General features: G+C 60.6%; 1 protein-coding gene across 3 annotated transcripts; it reads right to left on the reverse strand.

The window, feature by feature from the left end:
* Positions 1 to 7,748: 7,748 nt before the first annotated feature.
* Positions 7,749 to 21,729, reverse strand: NDRG4 (NDRG family member 4). 3 transcript variants are annotated; one of them, XM_009290729.2, is made up of 15 exons: positions 21,637 to 21,729; positions 21,109 to 21,153; positions 14,207 to 14,312; positions 12,851 to 12,971; positions 12,516 to 12,578; positions 12,248 to 12,308; positions 11,844 to 11,930; positions 11,691 to 11,747; positions 11,213 to 11,316; positions 10,610 to 10,666; positions 10,463 to 10,514; positions 9,712 to 9,759; positions 9,435 to 9,470; positions 9,189 to 9,240; positions 7,749 to 7,903 (listed from the first exon to the last, which is right to left on the reverse strand). In XM_009290729.2, exons 1-15 carry the CDS (start codon positions 21,709 to 21,711, stop codon positions 7,749 to 7,751), a joined length of 1,119 nt encoding a protein of 372 aa, XP_009289004.1. In that variant the 5' UTR covers positions 21,712 to 21,729. The 3 variants fall into 3 exon arrangements, with proteins under 3 accessions (XP_009289004.1, XP_009289006.1, XP_009289005.1); XM_009290731.2 differs by lacking the exons at positions 21,109 to 21,153; positions 21,637 to 21,729 and adding exons at positions 8,548 to 8,586; positions 16,543 to 16,563; XM_009290730.2 differs by lacking the exons at positions 21,109 to 21,153; positions 21,637 to 21,729 and adding an exon at positions 16,543 to 16,563.
* Between the last annotated feature and the right edge of the window lie 236 nt (positions 21,730 to 21,965).

Below are 21,965 nucleotides of genomic sequence, written 5' to 3' on the forward strand. Positions count from 1 at the left end.
TGGGGGCGGGAGCCTCTCAGGGGGTCTGCAGTGGGGGGTGGGGATACGGCCCCCTGGGAAGCCAGGAGATCAGAGCTTCCGGGCTGGGCTCCCCGTGCAAGACAGGCAGGTCCCAGTGGATCTCTGTCTTGGTCAGGTCTGGGGAAGAAAGCATGGGGGACTGGGAGGCGGGGGGATGGCAGCACCAGCTGCCACCGCTATGGTGCCTAAGGAGAAGGGTCAAATTCCTCCCACTGGGGGAGGAATCTGGGGGCAGAGATGGCCCAGAATTGCCATGGGCAAGGCCTTTCCATGAGACAGAAGGAGTCTGTGGATGGGAAGGGACTTTGACTACAGGCGGGGGACACTGGGCTCCAGAAAAGCATGGTGGGCCGCCTCTGGCTCCCCCAGGGGAGGTGGGCACCCTGCCTGCAGAGTGGTCTCTGTGCGTGGCACTGGGGTGGGGACAGTCCACTCAGGCATGGACAGCCCCTTCCCTCCAGGGTGAGGAACAGCCCCTGCCAACCCCATGCTTTGCCAATGCCAGATCTTCAGGATATTCTGCAGTTCCAGTGGGCAGGAGTTGGGAGAGCTGAGCACCAAGACCTGCAGTATGCTGTCCATGGCGTCCAGGGTCTGCAAGGAGGATGAAGGCTCTTTCTCAGGTCCCTCTCTGCCCCAGGAGACTGATCCAAGTCCCCAGCACCAAGGGAGGACACCCAGATCATTAATGAAGATGTTAAACAGGACTGGACCCAGTACTGACCCCTGGGGTGCACCACTGGTTACTGGCCTCCAACTAGACTTCATGCCACTGATCACCACCCTCTGGGCCCAGCCTTTTAGCCAATTTTCAAACCACCTCACTGTCTGCTTATCCAGCCCGTACATCAACAGCTTGTCTAGGAGGAGGATCTTATGGGACACAGTGTCAAAGGCCCTACTGAAGTCTAGATAGACAATATCTGCTGCTCTTCCTCAGTCATTTCATCGCAGAAGTTTATCAAGATGGTCAAGCATGACTTTGCCTTGGTGAAGCTATGCTGTCCACTCTTGATGATTTTCTCATCCCTCATGTGCCTGGAAATGGTTTCCAGGATTAGCTGCTTCCTCACCTTCCCAGAGATTGAGGTGAGGCTGACTGGCCTGTAGTTCCCTGGGTCCTCCTTCTTGCCCTTCTGGAAGATGGGGGTGACCTTTCCTGTCTTTGGACACTTCTTCCAGTCACCATGATCAATCAAAGATTGAGATTGGCCTCTCAACAACATCAGACAGTTCCCTCAGCACTCATGGGTGCATCCCACCAGGGCCCGTGGGCTTATGTATGTCTAGTTTGCTTAAGTATTCCCTCATCTGATCCTTTTCCACCAAGGGTATGTCTTCCTTGCTCCAGACTTTCCCCCTGCTCTCTGGGACCTGGGATTCCTGAAGGCTGGTCTTGCTAGTAAAGGCTGAGGCAAAGAAGGCATACAGTACCTCAGCTTCTTCCATGTCCTGGGTAATCAGTGCCCTGTCTCATTGAGCAATGGGCCCACATTTTCCCGAGTCTGCCTTTTGTCTCCTATGTACAGGACAAGCTCTTCTTGCTGTCTTTGACATCCCTGGCCAGATTTGGGCTTTGGCTTTCCTAACTTCATCCCTAGATGCTCAGACAATGCGTATGTATTCCTCCCAGGTTACCCATCCTTGCTTCCACCCTCTTGTGCTTCCTTTTGTGTTTGAGTTTGGCCGGGAGCTCCTTCTTCATCCACGCAGGCCTCCTGGCATTTTTGCCTAACTTCCTATTCGTTGGGACACGCCTCTCTCAAGCTCGGAGGTTGTAATCCTTGAATATGAAGCAGCTTTCTTTGGCCCCCCCTTCCCTCCAGGGCCTTATCCCACGGGACTCTTCCAAGCAGACCTTTAAAGAGGCCAATGTCTGCTCTCCAGAAGTCCAGGGCTGTGAGCTTGCTTTTCACCCTCCTCCCTGCCCTCAGCTTCCTGAGCTCCACCATCTCACGGTGGCTGCAGCCAAGGCTGCCTTTGATCTTCACATCACCAGAGTGAGCCTCTCGTGGTTGGTGAGGATGATGTCCAGCAGAGCACCTCTCCTTGTTGGCTCCTCTGTCACTTGGAGGAGGAAATTATCATCACTGCATTGCAGGAACCTCCTGGATTGCTTATGTCCAGCTGTATTGTCCCTTCAGCAGATACTGGGGTGGTTGAAGTTCCCCATGAGGACCAGGGCCTGCGAATGTGAGGCTGCTCCTGTCTGCCCATAGAAGGCCTGATCCACTTGTTCTTCCTGGTCAGGTGGCCATTAGCAGACACCCACTATACCTGTCACCTTTGCCTGTCCTCTCTCTAATCCCAACCCATAAGCTCTCTGTCGGCTCCTCTTCCATCCCCAGGCAGAGCTCCATGCACTCCAGCTGCTCTCTCACATAAAGGGCAACTCCCCCTCCTCGTCTGTCCTTCCAAAGGAGCCTGTGTCCCTCCATTGCAAGATGCCAGTCACGGGAGCCATCCCACCACATCTCCGTGATCCCAACAATACCGTAGCCCTGCAGCTGCACGCAGATCTCTCATTCCTCGTGTTTATTCCCCATGCTGCCTGCATTAGCCTACAGGCACTTGAGAGAGGCACCTCAGCACGCTGAGTTCCTGCAGAGGGTTTGGGGGTTTTCTCCACCATGGTGCCTTGTAGGCACTTCCTTGCTTACAGCCACCACCAAGTTATTTCAGGGGCAGCTAGAAGCAGACAGCAAAGCCACCCAATGCTGAATGAGCTACCCCTCATTGCAGCTGCCTTCACGTGAGGTGTCCAGCCTCAGCTTGTCACCTGTGCTCCCCCCCCACCAACAGCAAAGAACAGGAGCTCCCCATGGCAATGCAGCCTCCTGTGTCCCAGAGCCCCAGCATCCTGGTCAGCAAAGCTGCCACCCATGCAGTCAGTCCACAGCCTCGGGGGGCTTCTTTGCGAGGAAGGGGAGGGTCTGCAAGAAGGAGCAATGAGAATGAAGGAAAAAGTAAGAGACGGAACAATTAACACTTGACTTGGAGTGTGGATCTTTGCAGAACTCCTTCTAGAACAAGCACTTTATAAATAAATGATGGAGAAGGTGTCTATAGATGATATATTCTGCATCGTACTTGTTCCTGAAAAAGATGATTCAGAACATTTCAAACCTACCATGAGCAGTCAGTTAAGAGACCGTCCCAAGGGAATGTAAGATGAGGTTCAACCTGTGTTGTTGATGTAACCTCCATCAGCAATCGCCACAGGATGTCTTTGGGGACCCTGGCAGAGTTGCTGCTTCTGCTGATGGCTGGACCCTGTGCACATCACAGCGAGCGCAGCCGCAGGACTGCCCCAGCAGCAGGACAGGGAGGGCAGGGGGAGGCAGGCGACGGGTGCCTGGGGCAGCCCTGGACTACACGGATGGGCTCCAAGGTGGTACCAGGGGAACAGGGCCCGCGGGGGGCCACGGGAAAGCAAGGAATAGGGGTGCCCCAGGCTTGCAGCATCCACGGGGGAGCTGGGTGGGAATGTCGGGTGGCCCCATGGTAGAGGAGCAGCAAGGGAAGGGGCCAGGGGAAATTCAAGGTTCCCCTTCCCCAAGGAGAGGGATAGGGAAGGCAGGGGGGTCAGGGCTGGCTGGGACTGATGGCAAGGCATGGCGGACCCTGACTCCCCTCATCCCCAAGCATGTGGGAGCTGGGACCAGGTCCTTGGGGAGCCGATGGTTGAACAAGATGTTTGTTATCAGGGTCCCTGGGACAGCTGGGAAAAGGGGGACCCTTCCAGCACAGCTGATGGTCATGTATGTACCCATGGCTGGGGGTTGTCAGGAGAAGTCTGTCTGCATGGCAGCCTGGCAGAGGGGCTGGGAACAGAGCCCGGCACCAGCCAGGGCTGTGCAGCAGGAGTTCCCCTCCCTCAGCCTCGGGGATGCTGCAGTCCTGCCCTGGGATCACCCAGCCTCATACCAGGAGGAAGAAGAGGGAGGATGCGTCCTGTCCCACCTGAGCCCCCTCCCTTTTTAGGCCGGGTGGCACCCGGCAGCTCAGGTGTCTGCACTGTTGCTGAGGGTGGCAGGAGACTCAGGGTGTCTTCCCTGGATCCAGCCCCCTCTGTCATGCACCCTCGGAGCCCTCCATCCTGACAGCATCTAAGTGCAATGGTGCTATTTAACACAAACCCCTCATTAATAACATCCTACCCCCCCCAGCTAGAGCCCCCCCACACCTCAAAGGGAGGCTTTGCTGTCCCTCCAGCATCCCAAGTGTGGCTGTGGCCTCCCCATATCCTGCAGCCGCAGGTCTTTGCTCCTCTATGGTCTTCGGGTCCTCACATGGCCGCTCCACTCCCAGCAGCTCAGCTATGCCAGTTGCAGCTGCCCTGACACCACAACAATGGTCTCCAGTCCTAGAACCAGGCAGGTGACACCCCATCCCAGCCCCACCAGAACTATTCCAGTCCCCCCCACACCCAGATGAGGCTCACCCAGGCTGAGGAGGGGGATGGGGAGCAGCAGAGCAGGGGGGCCCAAATAGACATCCCTGCCAGAGAAGATCCCAAGACTAGAGGAAGGAGAGCCTAATACTGCAAAGAGGGAAAGAGAGAGACGGGGTAGGAGGGAGGCCCCCAAAACTAAAGCAGAAGGAGAGAGGGGCCAGCAAGAGAGACGCCTCAAGGCTGGAGCAGGACAGAGGAAGAACCGAAGGCAGGGAGACCTGCAGACCCCTCCAGCCAAACCAGCCAAGAAAGGCTCCCAGGCTGCCTGCCCACATCTCAGCTCAGTCTTGGTGGTTTGCATTCCCTCCCGACGTGTCCAGGCTCTTCTCCACCCGCCCCAGGCAACCATGCGTGTAGACTACATGGTCACTCTCCCTCCACGCCCTGGCTCTGGGACCCTCTTCAGGGACTGGGACCAGTCTGGAGTGCCCCAGTACAAGGCAGACACTGACACACTGGAGCAGGGACGAGGGCTAGGATGCAGGGAGGGGATCCTTCACAGGGAAGGCTTCATGCACTTGGAAAGGCAAGGGCTGTGGCCTGGAACATTCAGACCTTGATGGGGAGACAAACAGGGAGCCTGCAGGCCTGGAAGAGGACAGGGAGGCTGGATCTCCCGAGGACCCTGCTCATCTGCAGAGTTGTGCAGCCATGGGTCTTTCCTTCCCCAGTGGGCACCCCTTGGATCCAACCTCGTTGGGCCACAACTGGCAGCTTTCCAGTCTCCATCCACTCCCAACATATGGGGCGCTTTGCCTATGGCTGCCCCAAAGCCAAAACACCCCATGGCTTCCTTCCATGTGCACCCTGGGGTCCTGGGCTCTCCTCCATGGGCACCCTGGTCCCCCTTTTCCAGTGGTGCAGCCCCTGGTGGGGTTGGTGGCCAAGGTGTTGCCCTTGTCCTCCTTGCCTGCCAGATCTCCGCAGGGAGGCCCAGGATGGGCTCAGACCGGTTTCCCTGCAGCACGTTGAAAAGAGCACAGCAGGTTCTTAACGTCTTTATTAGTTTGTTGTTTTTTTTCCAACACAGTAAATCCTCTCTACAGCAACAGGTTAGTTAAATCCGGTTTACATATTGCCGTCTTGTGAGTGCTGCGGCCTTGATGCCGCCGTGACAAAACCAGGTTGCACTCAGACAGGAAAATGCGTTAAATTCCGCTGTGACTGGGAAAAAAGGAAAACCAACAAAAATCAAAAGAACAAACCACCAAGGAAAACCAAACCGACCAACAAAACCAAGGTGAGGAACCAAAGGCCAGCACGGCCAGACCACCTCCAGGGGAACCACACGGCACCGCTTGGACGAGAATGCAAGGGGGAATGAACCCAAAAAGGTCAGGGACCAGACAAACCCTTATATATATTATGTATACGTATTTATATATATATCATCTGGAAGGACACGCTGAGAAAAGGAGAGATCGCAGCGGTATCTACAGTAAAAAGGAGCTACATAGCTTTCAGAGTTACACCAAGAAGGAAGCACACGGCAGAACAAAGTGGGGGACAAATGGGGACACTGGTGTTTTGGGGTGGCCATTCAATATGGGAGGGGCTGAGTGGGGCATGGGTCTCAGGGCCAAAAGCCCTCATACACCCACTGGGAGCCCCGGGACCCCTGTGCCCCTCGCTGGGGAGTGGAGATGGTATCTGGGGGGCGAGTGCTTCTGGGGGGCTGGGTGGGACCTGCTCCCAGTGGGCTGGTTCTGCTCGCCCAGATGGTGGCACCTGGTGGGTCCCCTGCAGGTCCCTGCTCAGGTCCCCCACGGACCACCCGCAAAGACCTGAGCACCCATCACCAGAGCCAGGGGCTCCCTCATCCTGGGTGCAGGAGGAGCTGGTCTCTGCTGCCCACGGGGTGGGCCAGGGACGGCAGCAGAGGCTGGGTGGCCGACGGTGGGGTTACGCGATGACACGGCTCTCCATGCCGAGCGCAAGAGGCTGGATCCACCCGGAGCCAGTGGCCGGATGGGGCCCTGCGGCTCGGGGGGAGCCAAGCCCTTGAGAGACGCCCCGCTCAGTGCGCAGGCGAGATGCTGGAGGTGGGGGGTGTGGATTTGGGGGGCTATGGTGGGTCTGGCCAGCTCTGTGGGCAAAGCCAGCCTGTGAGCAAAGCCAGACACTGGGGTGCTCCCCACATCCCATGGGTCACCCCACACTGCCAGCACCTTGCGGTGATGCACCCTGCGGGGCAGAGGGTGCCGAGGGCTCCCCAGCATTGCGGGGGAGGAGTGTCTCATCTTATTGCTAATGGCTCCACTGCGGTGACACCCACAGTCTGTGGCGATCCTGGAGGGGGGACTTGCCATGTGACATCCCCAAACCCAGTGGCCTCTGAGCCCTGGCGGCCTCAGCCTAAGAGCTGGGAGTGGAACTGCCAGTGTGGCAGGGACCGAGCAAGCCAGGGTACACAGCCCCCCTTCCCCCCCCCCGGTGCGTTTTTGGTGGCAGGTGTTGACTGTCCTTCTTGCAACAAGGGACCAAGGAAGTGCCACCACGGGTGAGGGCGTGGGCAGAGGCAGAGGCAGGGGCACCCCCATGCCACCGTCCTGCCCTGATGGCTTCTGGAGCAAGGCTGAGCCCTCTCCCCCTGCCCCGGGGAAGCACTCAGGGTGCATGACCATGGTGAGGGGACAGTTTGGGGTGCGATTTCTCACAATGCTCAGCGAGCTCCAGGGCACCAGTTCCTGGGTGTGCTGGGGGATCCCATGCTAGCTCTCCCCAGGGAGGGCCAGAGGGGAGAAATGGGAGCTGCATCCCCAGGAAGGGCCCGGTGACCTCCCAGTGAGCGCCACGCCCTGTCCCTGTCTTTCTTATGGCTTGGCCAGCCATCGGTTGACCTTGGGGGACCAACCTACCTCCTGTATTCTCTCCACATCCTGCTGTCCTGCCCACAGCCTGCTGTCCTGCCCCATCCCACCATCCTGTCCCCATCTCGCCACCCTGCCCCTGCTCCCCCATCCTGGCCCCATCCCCCTGCCACCCACCCTCCCAGGCCAGGGCCAAGCCGATGCTAGGGAGGGTGAGGACTGATGCAGAACCATGTGTGACTGCTGGGCGAAGCCAGGAGCCGGAGCTGGGAGGCAGTAAAGCAAAGCCCCTCTCCTTCTCTGGTACCAGACAAGGGGATGAGGCCAACGGCAAAGAAGACAAATCGACCCCGAGGGAGCGAGGGCCCTGGTGGAGGACGTCCACGGGGCAGGTGGGTGCTGGCGGGATGCTGACGGATGGGAGATGGCTCTGGAGGAGACGTCGGCGGCAGGCGTGGACCTCAGCACGATACCTCCATGGTGTGGTTGATCTGCCCCATGGCCTCGGTGCTCTCCGAGTGGGTGCAGGCACGTGGGCGGGTGCCATCCACCGAGCTGGCGCTGGTGAGGGAGGCCGTGCGGGAGCGTGCCAGGCGGGTCATGCTGGCGGATGGCACTGCACGGGCACAGAGAAACGGCCGGGGTGCTCAGCTCCCTCCGAAAGCCAGCAGGGCCTGAGCCGACATTGCCTCACACAAGCAAAGCTGCCGGTCCCACTCCCCAGTGCGAATGACCCCGGGCACAAGCTTGCAGCATGCGGTGCTGTGACAACAGCTCTAGGCTGGCAAGGGACAGCAGGGCAGGGATGGGGCTCCCTGGGGCAGGCTGCACACCGGGCACATCTCCCGGGCATGCGACCATTGGGCATGAAGCAGTGGGGACCCCTGGCCGCCACGCTCCGGGGAAGGGGTGAGCAGGGATGGGAGCTATCCCGGCCCCCTAGGGTGTGCAGGGAAGGTGACACCCTCCTCCAGCCAGGACGCCCAGCAGGCACAGCTCCTGGCCGGCTGGAGAAGGCCACAGTGGGCACATTGCCGAGACTGCCTGCATAGGGGGGACTTCTCCAAATGCCATTTCTCAGCCCCCAGCCCTGGCTCAGGGTGCCATCTCAGGCAAAGCGGAGTGAGGCAGAGGGCACCTGGCTGGGAAGGGCCAGCCCCGCACCCAGGCTGCTCCCAAAGGTGCCCAGGCAGCTCAAGGGCACAGGCCAGGTGGGCACCATGCAGCAGCAGGCACGGGCCGAGCAGCACTGAGCGGTACCTGTGCCTCCACTCAGCCTTCGATCCTTCAGGTGGGCGACTGGCAGGAGTGGAGTAGGAGAAGGGCAGGGAGGGCAGAGAGAGAGTGTCAGCCGTGTTGGCTGCTCCGTGGGGCCAGGAGCCCCTGCCCAGCCCCATGTGTGCATGCACACGGACCTGCACGTGTGCACACAAACCTGCACACACACAGACACACATGCATGTGCACATGGACCTGCAAACACACACGTGTGTGTACATGGACCTTCACACGCGTGCACACACAGATATGCACACAGACCTGCACACACACACATACACACATGTGCTCATGGACCTATACACACACCCATGCAGTCTTGTGCACATGGACTCTGCACGTCTGTGTGCACACACACAGCCCCTCCTTGTGCATGCCCATACACACATAAGTGTGCATGCATGCACAGAGACCCTCTCCACACATGTATGTACTCCCCATGCCCCTACGAACACATGGATAGACATACAATGCCACAGACGCACATGCAGCTCTCCATCAGGATGGGCACGCGGGGGTGCCAGGCTCCTCTCCTGCGGCAGGGTCAGCATACGCGCACGCAGGCACACACACATGTGCACACATAAGCACGCGCCAGCCCCGTGCCCAGCCCTGGCACTCACTGTAGCCCATGCCTTGCAGGAAGTACTTGAAGGCTTCGGTCAGCTTGCCGGGCTGTGGGGAGAGAGCAGGCTGAGTTGAGGCAGCACCGGGGCTGAGATCCCCGCTCAGCCCTGAGCCACTTCTGGCAGCTCCTGTGCAAGACCCCTATGTCCACCTGAGCCCATTCCCTGCTAGCCAGGGACAGCACCAGTGCATGTCTCAGGGCCCAGTATACCCAGTTAACTGGGGAAATTGTGGGGGCTCACCTGTGTGACCTGGGGCAGCCCACCGGAGTCAGCCATCTGCAGAGAGAAGGTCCTGCTTAGTTTGGGAGGGTGCCTTTGCCACCCACCCTGTCCCCTGGTACCTGCTGGCAGGATGTCACTGCTGGGGCCACCCTGCTTTCCCCACCCACCCCCAGCCCCATGGCCAGGACGGACCTGGAAGGGGGAGATGGGGACACCCTGCAACCCTGGGGCAGAGGGCAATGGGACACTTCATGGGCAGCAGGGACTGCCTGGCTGCCCCCTGCCACCCACCTACCTTCAGGAAGGTGGTGTTGGTGGGATCCAGCTTGGAGTTACACTCCACCTGCAGGCGAGAGGAATGATATTAGCACCCTGGGGTGCCCTGAGCCTGGCAGAAGTTGCCCACGGGCACCGCCACTGGCGCATGGCACCCCAGCTGGCACATCCCACCCCAGCCAGGTGGAGACAGGGCACTAGGCGAGCCCTGAGCTCACAGAACCACCATCCCTTGCCATGGGACAGGGGGGACCTTCCTCCTGCCAGGCAGTGTCTGGGCAAGGGTGGGGGCTGGAAAGGGAGTGTAGGGGGGCTGGTGAGGCATCCTGTGTGTCACACGTGTGCTCCTGTGCATATGCATAGATATACACGTGCATGCAGTTACACATTATGTACAAATGTGGCCACCTGCACAGTTCCTGTGGCTGATTGTGCAAGTGTGGACAACCATGGGGATGTGTGCAAGCACATGCATGTGCTAGCAGCTGTTTGGGTGCTTATAGCCAAGCAGGGCGTGTGCTTGTGTGCCAGCACATCCGAGTGTGCACGTTGTGAGCATGTCTGGGCATATGAGGAAGGGGAGGTTTTCCAGGTGTGGCAACCAGGCACAGATGCACGTGCACGTGTGCCCACACAAGCAGGTAGGTTTGCACATGAGCACGCTCCCGCACACGGGAGCTCACACGTGTCTGAACAGGCAACGAACATGAGCGTGCCCACACATGGGCACCATCTGCGTGCCACCCCACAGGCACTACCCTATCACTCACCACCCCCTCTTCAGCAGGCGCATTGTCTCCGACCACCAGCATCACAGGGCAGCTGGAAGTGAGAGGAGGAAGGGGCACAGTCAGGGCTTGGCCTGGGTGGACTCCACTGCCCTGGGACACCCCATGCCATGCCGGCGCGACTCTTACCGCAGCGTCTTGGCATTGGGCACAGTCCCAGGCCGGTTGATGTCCAGGTCCCTGCGGCTGATGGAGGAGAAAGAGGGCCAGTGTGAGCCCATGGGCAGGTGCTACCACCAATGCCATAGCGCAAGAGCTGGGGCACTGCCAGCTCTGGGAAGCAGCACCCAGCCCCGCTGTCCCAGCACCCTGTAGATGGAGGAACCCACGGCCATCTCTGCCATGACCCAAGCAGAGCCTGCACCGCAGGATGCAGCACCCAGCGGAGTAGCAAGGCTCCCAACCCCCTGCACGCATGGGACAGCATCTCTGCCCCCTTCCCCAGGCCTGTGCCAGCACCCAGCGCAGGAGGAGACCAGGGGACATGCACCCATGGCCATGGGCTCTGGGACATGGCAAGGCTCTGGCACAGGTACCATCACTCCCACATCCCTGGCCAGCACCGGCGGCCAGCTTTGGCCTGCCTGCCTGCCTGCGCCAGAGGGTGATGGCAACACCCAACAGGGGTCAGGGTTCCCATGGTGCCCTCAGGGCCACCCACCAGCACCACAGCCCCTCGCCCTGGTGCAGACAGGGGGGCAGCCTGCTGGCAGGGCTGCCCGGGGTGCTCACCTGTTGTACATGTTGAGGAAGAGCTGGAGGTTGAACTGGTTCACCATGCTGCCGATCTGCTGCCGGTAACTCTGCACCAGCTCCGTGTTGTTCACCAGCTCTTCCTGTGCCGGCAGAGGACGGAGATCAGGGCAGGTGCTGCCGGGTGCCACGGAGACACCCTGCTGCCCCAGGCCTGCCAATGCCATGCTGGCCAGCGGGGCAGAGGGGGAGGATGGCCAATGCAGCTGGGCACAGCGGTGCTGCAGGCAGCACACCCAGGCAGGATGTGGGCATGAGTCGCACACTCGTCAAGGCTAAGCCCCGGATCAGGCAGGAGGGATACAGGCAGGGCTTGACCAACCCCATCCCTGGGCATGGGGCAGGTCCAGCGGCACTGTGGCACCTGGCAGGCAGGGCAGGGCACAGCCTGGGTGACCTGGCTGGGATGCTGGGTAGGGGGCCGGTGGAAGGGGCCGGCAGGATGCGCAGCCCTTACCTGGCTGAACAGGTGGGACAGGACAGTGTCCGGCAGCGTGCTGGTGAGGCCAGAGAGCTGTGGAGGGAGCACAAGGAGTTACAGCACTGCCGTGGCTGGCTCCTGCCCCAGGGAGCCACCAGGCCCGGGAGGGGGGGTCGGGGCCCTGCCCACCTTGGCAGCTGCCCAGTCAATCCAGCCTTTGCCATTGGGGTCAATGTTCATGAGGACCAGTCCTTCAACCAGGTCGGGGAAGATGAGCTGCAGTGAGCAAGAGGGGCGATGCTCGGCGGGAAGGGGAAATGCACCCAGGGCAGCCCCCCACCAGCACCACTGTCCACTGCACAGGCATTGCACGGGGCTGACATAGCCCTGTCCTGGGAGTGATGTGAGACCTGTGGCAAGACTGCCCGGCCACCATGGCCATGGCACTGCCATCCCAGCCCCCCTGTTCCTCCAGGAGCCTTCGCCTGGGCGCACAGCCTGCCTGGGGGTGTCAGCTCCTGCTCTTCCCCATGCCCCAGGCTGACAGCAGGTACGGGCAACTCAGGGTCAGCCCATCCCAGCCCCAGGCTCACCGCAAACTTGGCCAGCACGTAGGCTCCTGCCCCAACACCGATCCCGATCACGTACTTGAACCTGGAAAGCGGAGAGGTGCGTATGGGGGGATGGTGGGCTCCAGCCACGGGTTCCCTGGGGCACCCCTCCACCCACAGCATGGGACACAAGAAGACATGCAGGGTGCCAGCTTACAGGGTCAGCTCCCCCAGCCTCAAACCCTTGCCTCTTGCCCATCTCCCTGGCCAGCACTCTCAGCCAGCAGCTGTGGAGGAGAAGCCGACTCACCCAAAATGCTGCACCACACTGGGTAACATGGCAGCCAGCTGGTCCATGGATGGGTACTGGTACCTGCAGCACAGGGAGGCACAGGACAGTGGTTATGGGACCCGCGCAGAGCAGGAAGGCTGGGACAGGGCAGCTGGGCTGCCTGAAGTGGGCAGGGAAATGCTACCCACCCACAAACCACCCGATTGCCCACCCTGGGTCAGTAGGCTGCCACGGGCTTTGTCATGGTTTGGAGAGACCCGCAGGCAAGGCACGACTGCCCAGGCAGTTACAACCCAGCGGGCAGGGAGGTGACATCCCGGTGGGCATAGCGAGCCCCCGTAGCTGGCACCTACCCCTGAGGGAATTGCGAGGCTCCTGCCTGCTGGCCCGGCGCATCCACATGGCACACCACAAAGTGCTTCGTGATCTCCTGCATGTCCTCGTAGTTGAAGAAGGTGTTGAAGCAAAGCTTGTCTGTCAAAGGGCAGGCAGGGATCAGAGACCAAACGCCCCAGCACGGGGGGCCGGGTGGGCCAGGGGAGCATGGAGAGAGGTCACCTGCCCTCCCACTGCACTTCAACCAGGAGGTGACATGCCACCAAAGCCCTCCCATCCCCTTCCCTCCAGGCTCCTCATTCCCACAGCAGAGACCATGGCCACTGTTAGCAACGGCTGCAGCCCTACTGGTGTTGGAAGGCATGAGGATGGACGGACACAGCCAGGAGGATGAGGAGTTTGGGGTGAGTCTCATCTGCTTGGAGGGATGGGACTGGGGGATGGGAAGCCCAGAGCTGCAGGACCACCCGGTGGGCAGCGGGATTAGCAGCCCGGGGTATTGTCGGCCCTATGCAAAATCGCTAGAAAGGGCTCAAGCAAACGGGATTTGAGAAATGGCTGCAAATCTCCCTGCTTGGAAACAGTCAAAAAACAGCCCCAGCACTGCTGTGGACAGGCCACCACTGTTGCAGCAGGATACAGCCGTCGCTGGGGCTTGGATGGGTCCTGCCCCATGGCATCAGTGCCGGGACATCCCTCCCAAAATGTGGGGGCGAGGCAGGTTGTAAGGTCCATCGCAACCAACATGATGCATCCCTGGACACAAGAGTGATGGCGAGGTAGCTCACGTAGCATGCCGGTGACTCAGCCTCAGCCGCCAGCAGAGGGGGAGATGCTTCTCCCCGCTCACAGAGCACTGGGCATCCCGGCTCAGCCGGGGGGCACAGCCTGGGGCAGGAGTCTGGCGTGCGGTCCCAGGCTTCAGGCTTACAGAGAGAGCAGCATCCCCACATCCAGAGCCCTGGCTCGGGGTCACTCCTTTCCTGCTATTCCCCCGTCTCCTTCGGCCCCCACTACACCCTGCCGCCAGCCGGGTCCATGCTCTGAATACCAACAGGCCAGCGGTGGCGGTAGGGACCAACCCGGCATCCCCCACGTCCCGTCCCTGCCTGGAGTGGGGCGGGCGGACAGCCAGCACCCGGGTGGCCAAGCACTCCTGGCTGTGCCTGGCCCGGGCTATTTGTTTGGCTGAGCATCCAAACCCTCCTGGTGCTTTCAGATGCCTGGGGAGACCCAATGCAGCCTGGGGACCCTCAGTGGGAGGAGGCAAAGGAGCTGAGCCAGGGGCTTTGGCTGATGAACTGGCACCCCGTGCAGCCCCAGGCTCACTCCCGCCTGCCCCTGCGCCCCATGGCCCAGGGACCAGCACTCACGGTTGAGGCCCACATCGTGGTACGTCAGGATGGCCGGGCGATTCCCCTTGGGTGATCCCCGGATGACCACGTGCAGCAGCCCGTAGGGGGTCTCAATGTCATGTTCCTGGGGGAAGAGGAGAGATGGGGTGACGCCTGCCTGCCCCAAGACATCCTTTCCTGCCCCACCATCCCACCCTTCACTACTGCTTCCCCGGGCAGCTGGGTCCCATGGGAGCACAAGGGAAAGAGGAACAGCCATCCTAGGAAAACCCCCAGCTCTGGGCGTCCTGGTGGTGGCAGAAGGCAGGACAAATCACATACAAATGCTCCCAGCCTCCAGTGGTTCGGGAAGGGAAGGGAAGGGGAGGGGAGGACCTGGGATAGGATAATAGGATTTAGGATTGGACAGGTGTATCATGGGATGGGATCACAGAATGGAATCAAGGGATAGAGGTTTGGGATGGGAAGGGATGGGATGGGATGGGATGGGATGGGATGGGATGGGATGGGATGGGATGATCCAAGAGGGCTTGGGAGAGGAGGATCTTGGGACGGGACAGGTGGCCCACAGGATGGGACAGGAGATCTTCGAGGGCCTGAGACTGAGGGAGTTTTGGCAACAGGGTGGGGGATCACAGCATGGCCCGGTTGGCCTGGATTCACTGTGCCTGGGACAAACAGGCAGAGGTCAGACCCCAAACACCACCCCGGGAAACACTGCAGCCTGATCCCAAAATGACAGCTAAAGTAACTTTAAAATCTCTTGGTCTGAAATGGCTGTGCCCCCATACAGAGACCAGGACTGCCCCATGCCTCAGTTTCCCTGGCTGGGAGGGCTCCAGCGTCGCCTTCACGGCCATCGTCCCCAGCCAGCAAGGGAAACTGAGGCTGCGAGCCCAGGTGCTGGCCAAGGCATCACCTGGGGATGAGGGACCAGAGGTCCCCTCCAGATGCCCATGCCTGCCAGCCAGCCCACTGGCAGTGACCTTGAAGCCGGGATCTGGTGGGTGCAGGAGCATCACGCGCTGAGCAGGGGCAGGCAGGGGATGCTGGCAGGCTGCCCAACTGGCGCAGTCCTCACTGCGGGTACTGGCAGCCCCATGGATGGGCTGGTGGGAGGGGAGCGGGTACGCAGACACTCCCGTGGGTTACACACCGCCAAGGACTCTGAAGGACATGGGCCTCAGGTGAGAGGAACTGCCTGAGGACAGGGTCTCCTCACTGCAGTGCCTCCCCTCACCAAGATTCGCTGTCCCCAGGGGGGACGCAGCGCCCAAGGGCAGCTCAAGGGCTCTGTGGAGACAACACTCGGCTCCCCAAGGGTACCCCAACCCCAGCCCTCATCCACAGCTGTCCCTCCACTCCCTGGGGCTGCATCAGGCAGCAGGCGATGAGCGGGGATATCCCCCCGCAACAATGGATGGGGAAACTGAGGCAGAGGAAGGGCCTGGCCCAAGGTCACAGAGCAGGAGGCATTCATGTGGTCTGATCCTGGGCACAAGGCTGCCTCCTTGCCATCCCCATGTCCACAGTCCCCATCACAGCCCCAACAGCTCAGCCTGCAATCCCACCCCAAAATCACATGCCCAAGGTGGCAGCTGCTTCCCCAGCACTGCTACCTGCACCGCCCCACCCGCCGAGCCAGGCACATCCCTGCCTGTGGTGCAGCCTCTGCAGCATCGCTGGATACCACAGCCCTGCCCTTTACCGCAGGGATGCTCGCTGCAGGGGAGAGGCTAGGGATGCAGGCAGCAAGGGGGGGGACGACACTGACAACCCATCGTCCCAGCAAGGAGGGGTGCGGGGGTCACAGCACCCATAGGTGCCTGAGAGAGCCCACCCCGCCCAGGTTACCCACTCGCTGCTGCAGTGCTCCCACCTCGCTCAGCCCACCTCTGCACCAGCCTGATGCCATCGGGTGTTGCCATCACTGCAGAGGCTGGAAAGCATCCGAGGGATTGCTTCAAAACAGCATGAGACCCTCTCCCTCTACAACTCTGGGGGTGGGGAAGGGGCAGCGTGCCCCCCCCACCAGCAGTCAGTCCCAGCGCAGCCTGCAGCCGCTGCAGCTGTGCTTACTCACCCTCAGCCTCAGCACAGCATCTCCACCGGGCTCGGGGAGGACATGCTCAAGGACAATGCGTCCCCGAAACCTGCGGCATGTCAGGGATGCGGCAGTGGGGCTGGGGGAAGGAAGGGCTCCCCAGCAGCAGGCCCCCCCCCCGCACCAACACCTGCCTGGCCCACGCCAAGCCCTGCTGTGTGCAAAGGTCCAGCCTGGGTGAGCAGGGAAGGTACTGGGGCAAAACTCCCTGGGAAGGTAGGGCAGCGAGCACGGGAACGGTGGTACCTACCCCGTCCCAGCACTCAGGCATGGTGAGGAACCAGGTGGATGAGGATGCGAGGGCAGGGTGGGCCGAGCACGGGGTCCTGGCGTGGGGCACAGCGGTGCAGCGGGCTGGGGCGAAGCAGAGCTCTGCACTGGCTCAGCCCCTCGCCTCGATTTATAGCGGAGCCCCAGCCCTGCGCTAAGCCCTCCCTCTCCCTTCCCCCTCGACACGACGCGCAGCCCCAGCAGGTTTGGCCTCCATTGCGGGTGAGTGCTGCGATGGAGCCAGCACTCAGCCATTGGCTGCTGCGGGAATTATTCATGCTCCAATTGGCCCCAAATACCCTTGTTTATGAAGAAAAAATGCCTGGCACCATGCGGTACCTGCTCCATCTTCCCTCCTTCAGCAGACCGAGACAGGCAGGGGTGCCTGGACAGGGTTGCACTCACACCCCTTGCAACACAGACAGCATCATCACAACAGAGCCCAGCAATGCTCGCCCGCACCCATCGCGCACACACACGCGGCTCCAGCCCCACGCAAACATGCAGAATCATGCTCGAGCCTCCAGCCGCCCAGACCACGGCCCTGCAGCAACACACACGCACCAGGAAGCACACCCATGAGTGAACATGGGTACACGCTAAGCACACAGGAGAAGGATGCAGCAGGCATGCTCCGCATATGCACGTGACCATGCACATACAAGCACAGAAACATGCACCAACACAGACACACAGGGGCCAGGCAAAACCGTGTCCCCCTACATGTCTGTGCATGCAAACTTTAGAAAAATAGATACAATGAGCCATGCTGAAGCACATGCACCCCACAAAATGCTTGCACATACCCACACAGGGCTGGCCCCTGTGTGTCTGTGTCGGTACATGTTCCTGTGCATGTATGTGCATCGTTACATGCATATAAGGAGCACGCCTGCTGCATCCTTCTCCTGTGTGCTTAGCATGTATGCCACGGCCATCACTCATGCCCATGGATGCACAACGACCTGCACACACGCAGAACCTTGTGCACATGTGCACGGAGGGGCACAAGCATGTACACACGTGAACACTGCCTGGATACCTGTGTTACCTTACCCAGCAGCACAGTCATCCCGCCTGCTGTGGGATGCTGACACGCAGGGGAATCTGCAGGATTTAGCCCCAACCTGGACATTGCCGGTGACAGGTAAATAAGGCAGGAGGAAAGACAACCCAGCAGCGCCAAGGGGTCAAATCCTGTCCCTGGGTCAACACGTGTTGTGTGTGCACACACACGCGTGTGTATTCCCGTGTGCACGTGTGCCCAGGCAGATGGTTTCTGCCCTGATTCCAACGAGGCTTCACGAGAGTGCGAGTCGTCTGCCTGCAGCTTGCACCCACATATGGCCTCATGCCGCCATGGCCCCAAAACCTCCCGGCAGGCTCTGGGTGCCATCCCCCTGCACCCTGACTGTTCCTGCCCAGCCCAGCACCACTGCCTGGCTCAGCACAACCGGCACCCGAGCTGTGCCAGCACAAAGCTGGGCAATCATGGATGGAGAAAGAGTCCCACGGTCCCTCCAGCACCTGCCCAAAGGGGCTGGTGAGCCACATGCCAGTGCCGGACCAGGGCAGCATCCAGTGGGGATGCACACCACAGGGATGCTCCGTGCCAGCTGGAGCCTGCCATCACCTCTGCATCATCCCCACCCCAGCAGCTTGCCACAGCTTTCTCCCACCAAGACCTGGCATGCACCACAGCCATGGGCAGAGGGGCTTCAGCTGCCATCACCAGCCCATGCACGGGTTTCCCCGTCCTGTGTCCTCGGCTTCACCCAGCAGGCTTGTTCCTGTGGAGTCTCTGATGTCTAATAACAGGGCTGAGCCACTTTTCCCTGGGGAGAGCCCTTTCCCTGACCTGGACAAATGATCACCCAGAGCTGGCGGGGTGTGAAGCAGTGTCCTGCAAACAAGTCAGAGCTGGGGCAACCAGGGTGTCTGGATGTGGGAGAAAGGACAGACAGACATACAGGCAGCGGGACAGCATCCACCTTGCCTCCACCAAAGAGGCTTTCCTCTGCACTGCTTTGTGTTGCAGAAAGCTCAGACCCAAGCCCGGAGAGATGCATCTCTGCTAACAAAGGACCATGTGTGAGGGGGAAGCCCAGCTCCTAGGTGGTTCCTGGCACAAGTACAAAGCCGTTCATGGGCCCGGGTGCCATTTTTGCTTTCCAAAGCCCTGCTGCCTGTGGAGCCAAAAAGCACGAGCAGCCACAGCCTCCGGGAAAAAGCAAGAGATGCAGAGGGGCATGAGCAGGCAAAAAAAGACAGAAGGTGGCAAAACAGGGGGGAGAAGGGGTGGAAAAGCCGAGGTGAAGTAAGGCATGAATGCAAAAGGGCGGCACGGAGATGGGAGGGCTGAGCAAGGCTGACTCCGCCTGAATGGCATTGCCACCCCATTGGCTACTAGCCCATCTGCCTGGCAGGTGGCCCAAACCTCCAGCAGGGCCAGGGCACCCAGGTCCCAGGGCAGAGGCACCTGCCCTCCCTGCACCTTGGCTTATGCCAGTAGCCCCAAGGGCTTTACTTCTGCTGGCAGCAGCAGTGGGGGATCCCTGCTCCCCCCCCCACTACCCCGACCAGGCCAGAGCATCTCAGCAAGGGAGCAGTGACTGGCTCTGGGGAGGAGCAGAGGGACAGTGAAGAGCTAAGCTGGGGGCTGGATTGAATTACCCCAAGGAGGTGAGCCTAGAAAATGGGGTAAGATCTCCCCAAGGAAGGGCAGGCAGCCCCCAGCCTTTGCAGGGAACCAACCCGCAAAGTGCCGGGGTGGGGGAAAGGAGGGGGTTGCCCCAGCAAAGCCTGGGAAGCTCATCCCATCCCCACACTGAGGCTCTTGGAGGAGAACCAAGAGGGCGCAGGGCCTGGCTGGCTTGGGGAAAGCCACCTTGATCCTTGCCCAGTTCATTTTTTTAGGTACCAAGGGTATGCAGGCGCATCGCTGTGACATTTGCCGTCCGGACCCACCTGGGCACCACTGGGGACACGGTTCAGTGTCACCGTGGGCCAATCCCTGAAATACCGGCTTTGCCGTCCACCTGGGCACCACTGGGGACACGGTTCAGTGTCACCGTGGGCCAATCCCTGAAATACCGGCATGCAAAGATTGTCCTGGGAGAGTCATTGCTCTTTAACATCCCCTGCATGCCAACCAAGACCTGCCCCAGCACAGCTGAGTGAGAGCCATACTGGTGCCCGTGGCGCTACCGGGACCTCCGGGCAGCCTGACACTGCTGCCTCCCTCTCCCTCCTCACTCTCACTTCGGTGACACCAGGAGGTTTGGTTTCCCCTGCAGTGGTCAACAGGGACCCTGAGCAAGCAGAGCAAGGAGCAGCCCAGACCCACACACCCTGCCACTCCCGGCCCCAGCATCTTGCCAGCTTTGGAGCTGCTGGGAAGGGCGGCATTTCTTTTCCACCACTGCCATTTTTGAGTAATTTTGTGGCCTCCAAGAGGGCCACCAGAAATCTCCTGTTGTGTGAACCACAGCAGCCACTGCCCAGCATCCTGACAAAAGTCCTTGCTCCCCACCCTGCTGCACCCTGCCACCCGCACAGATGATGGAGACCAAGCGGGCCAGCCGCAAAAGCCTGGGCACCACTTTGGGTCTGCCAGAACGGGGACCTGGGCTCCCCTGCCCCTCTCCCAGGATGAATGAAATCCAGATTTATTTTATCTTTGCAGGTGCTGCTGTTTCAGTGCCGGACCTGGCAGGGCTTAGCCAGCACCACCCAAGCCGACCCTCCCGGCAGTCCCAGCCACTGGCAAAGCAGCAACATAAAACCTGAATTTGGTCACTGGTGTCCCCTGGGAGGGGGGATGCTTTGGGAGAGGGACAGGCAGCAAGCTGGGGTCCGGCAGCCCTGCTACCCTCACTCCCCGTCTACCGGCACCCCAGTCTCTGCAGGGGGAGCCTGGTGCAGGATGAGCTTGGGCAGAGGTGTGAGTGATGAAGACCAACACGGGGGAGCCAGGCACGAGCTGAGCCCCTGCAAGCCCCGAGGCCACGTTGTGGGGCTCCTCCGAAGAGGCGAAACAGCCGTACAAGGCAGGCAGGTGCCAGCCAGGGGAGCAGAGGGGCCCTGCTCTCCGAGAGAGGTGGGTGGTACAGGGGGCAATGCCCCAGCCCTCCAAAAAAGAAAGAGGCTTTCAAACATCCTTATGTAAGCAGGGAGCTGGCATTGCCCAGGAAACCATTGCCATGGCAATGGTAGAGGGCCTGGAAAAGCAGCTCAGCCCTCCTGAGAAGAAATTGCCTGTTTTAAAGAGGTTTTGTCCCCAGCCAGTCACCAAGTACCCGCCAGCCACATCCAAGCGCCAGCACAGAGCATGCCTGGCAGCGACCTCCCCATCCCCTCCTGCCAGGGACCGCGATGGACGTGCAGCCCCATGCACAGACACCGACCAGGCACTGCGTCCCCGTGGAAGGGGGGAACAGCAACACCCCTGGGTCCGCTCAGCGCCCCGCAGCCTTCCCCAGCCGCAGGCTGCTGTCCCATGTTGGGACCCCAGGGTGTGGGGGACACCCCCCATGGCTGGTCCTACCTTCCAGTCTGTGTCCACAGTGGAGAGGAAGACATCTGAGTTCTCCTGGGGAGAGAAGGAGCCGTTAGGGACAGAGACATCCCCCCCGTGTCCCCTGACTCCCGCAGCACCCTCCTCCCACCCAAATCACGAAGCCCCCTGACACCACAAGGACCCACTCCCCAGGGCAGCAGTGGCTGCCGGGGGACACAATGCTCACACATGTGCACACATACACGCACATCTACAATACCCGCACACATGTGCATGCACTCCCTGCACATGTGCACACACACAAGTGTGTATTAGCATGTTCTGTGCAACATCTTCACACATATACATCATCACACCAAACCAAAACCCATGCTCACCAATGCATGTGCATTGATACCAGCACACATCTGCACGCACACATGCACTGAATACCAACACACATGCACACACGTGCACCCAATACCAGCACACACACCCCCCCAAGCTGCTACTTAAGCACCCACGTCCTGGCACCCCACGTGCAGGAGCCGGAGCCAGTGCGGTCACCGGACTCACCAGCTCAGCATCCTGGCCCCGCAGCAGCGGCTTCTCCTCAGTGAAGCGTAGCTCGTGCAGCCCTGCCATGGTCATCTCCTGCAGCAGCAGCCCTGCCCAGGGCGAGGGAGATGTCAGCACCCATGGGGACCTGTCGCAGTCCCCTTCGCCCCAGGCCCCCAGAGCCTCCCAGGTCTCCCTGCCCATAGGGAGGGGACACAAATCAGCTTCACTCTAACCCATCTACCATGGGGACTTGGTGCTTCAGCTTGTCCGGGGGCCGCAGCAAGCCCCTCCGCTGGGAGCTGGAAGCAGGCACAGGGCAGGCAGTGCCTGGAGGAGGCTCCCAG

Source organism: Aptenodytes forsteri, unplaced genomic scaffold (genome assembly GCF_000699145.1).
Source record: "Aptenodytes forsteri isolate BGI_AS27 unplaced genomic scaffold, ASM69914v1 Scaffold14, whole genome shotgun sequence".
In the NCBI taxonomy this organism is placed as follows: domain Eukaryota; kingdom Metazoa; phylum Chordata; class Aves; order Sphenisciformes; family Spheniscidae; genus Aptenodytes; species Aptenodytes forsteri.

Bases quoted from the DNA above. Each gene is read 5' to 3' on its own strand.
- NDRG4 (XM_009290729.2), bottom strand. From the start codon at position 21,711: ATGACCATGGCAGGGCTGCACGAGCTACGCTTCACTGAGGAGAAGCCG. The intron at 9,760-10,462 runs GTGAGTGATAGG...TCTCGCCTGCAG, and splicing joins CGCCTGCTGAAGAGGGGGTG to GTGGAGTGTAACTCCAAGCT. The intron at 9,471-9,711 runs GTAGGTGGGTGG...TTCTCTCTGCAG, and splicing joins CCAACACCACCTTCCTGAAG to ATGGCTGACTCCGGTGGGCT.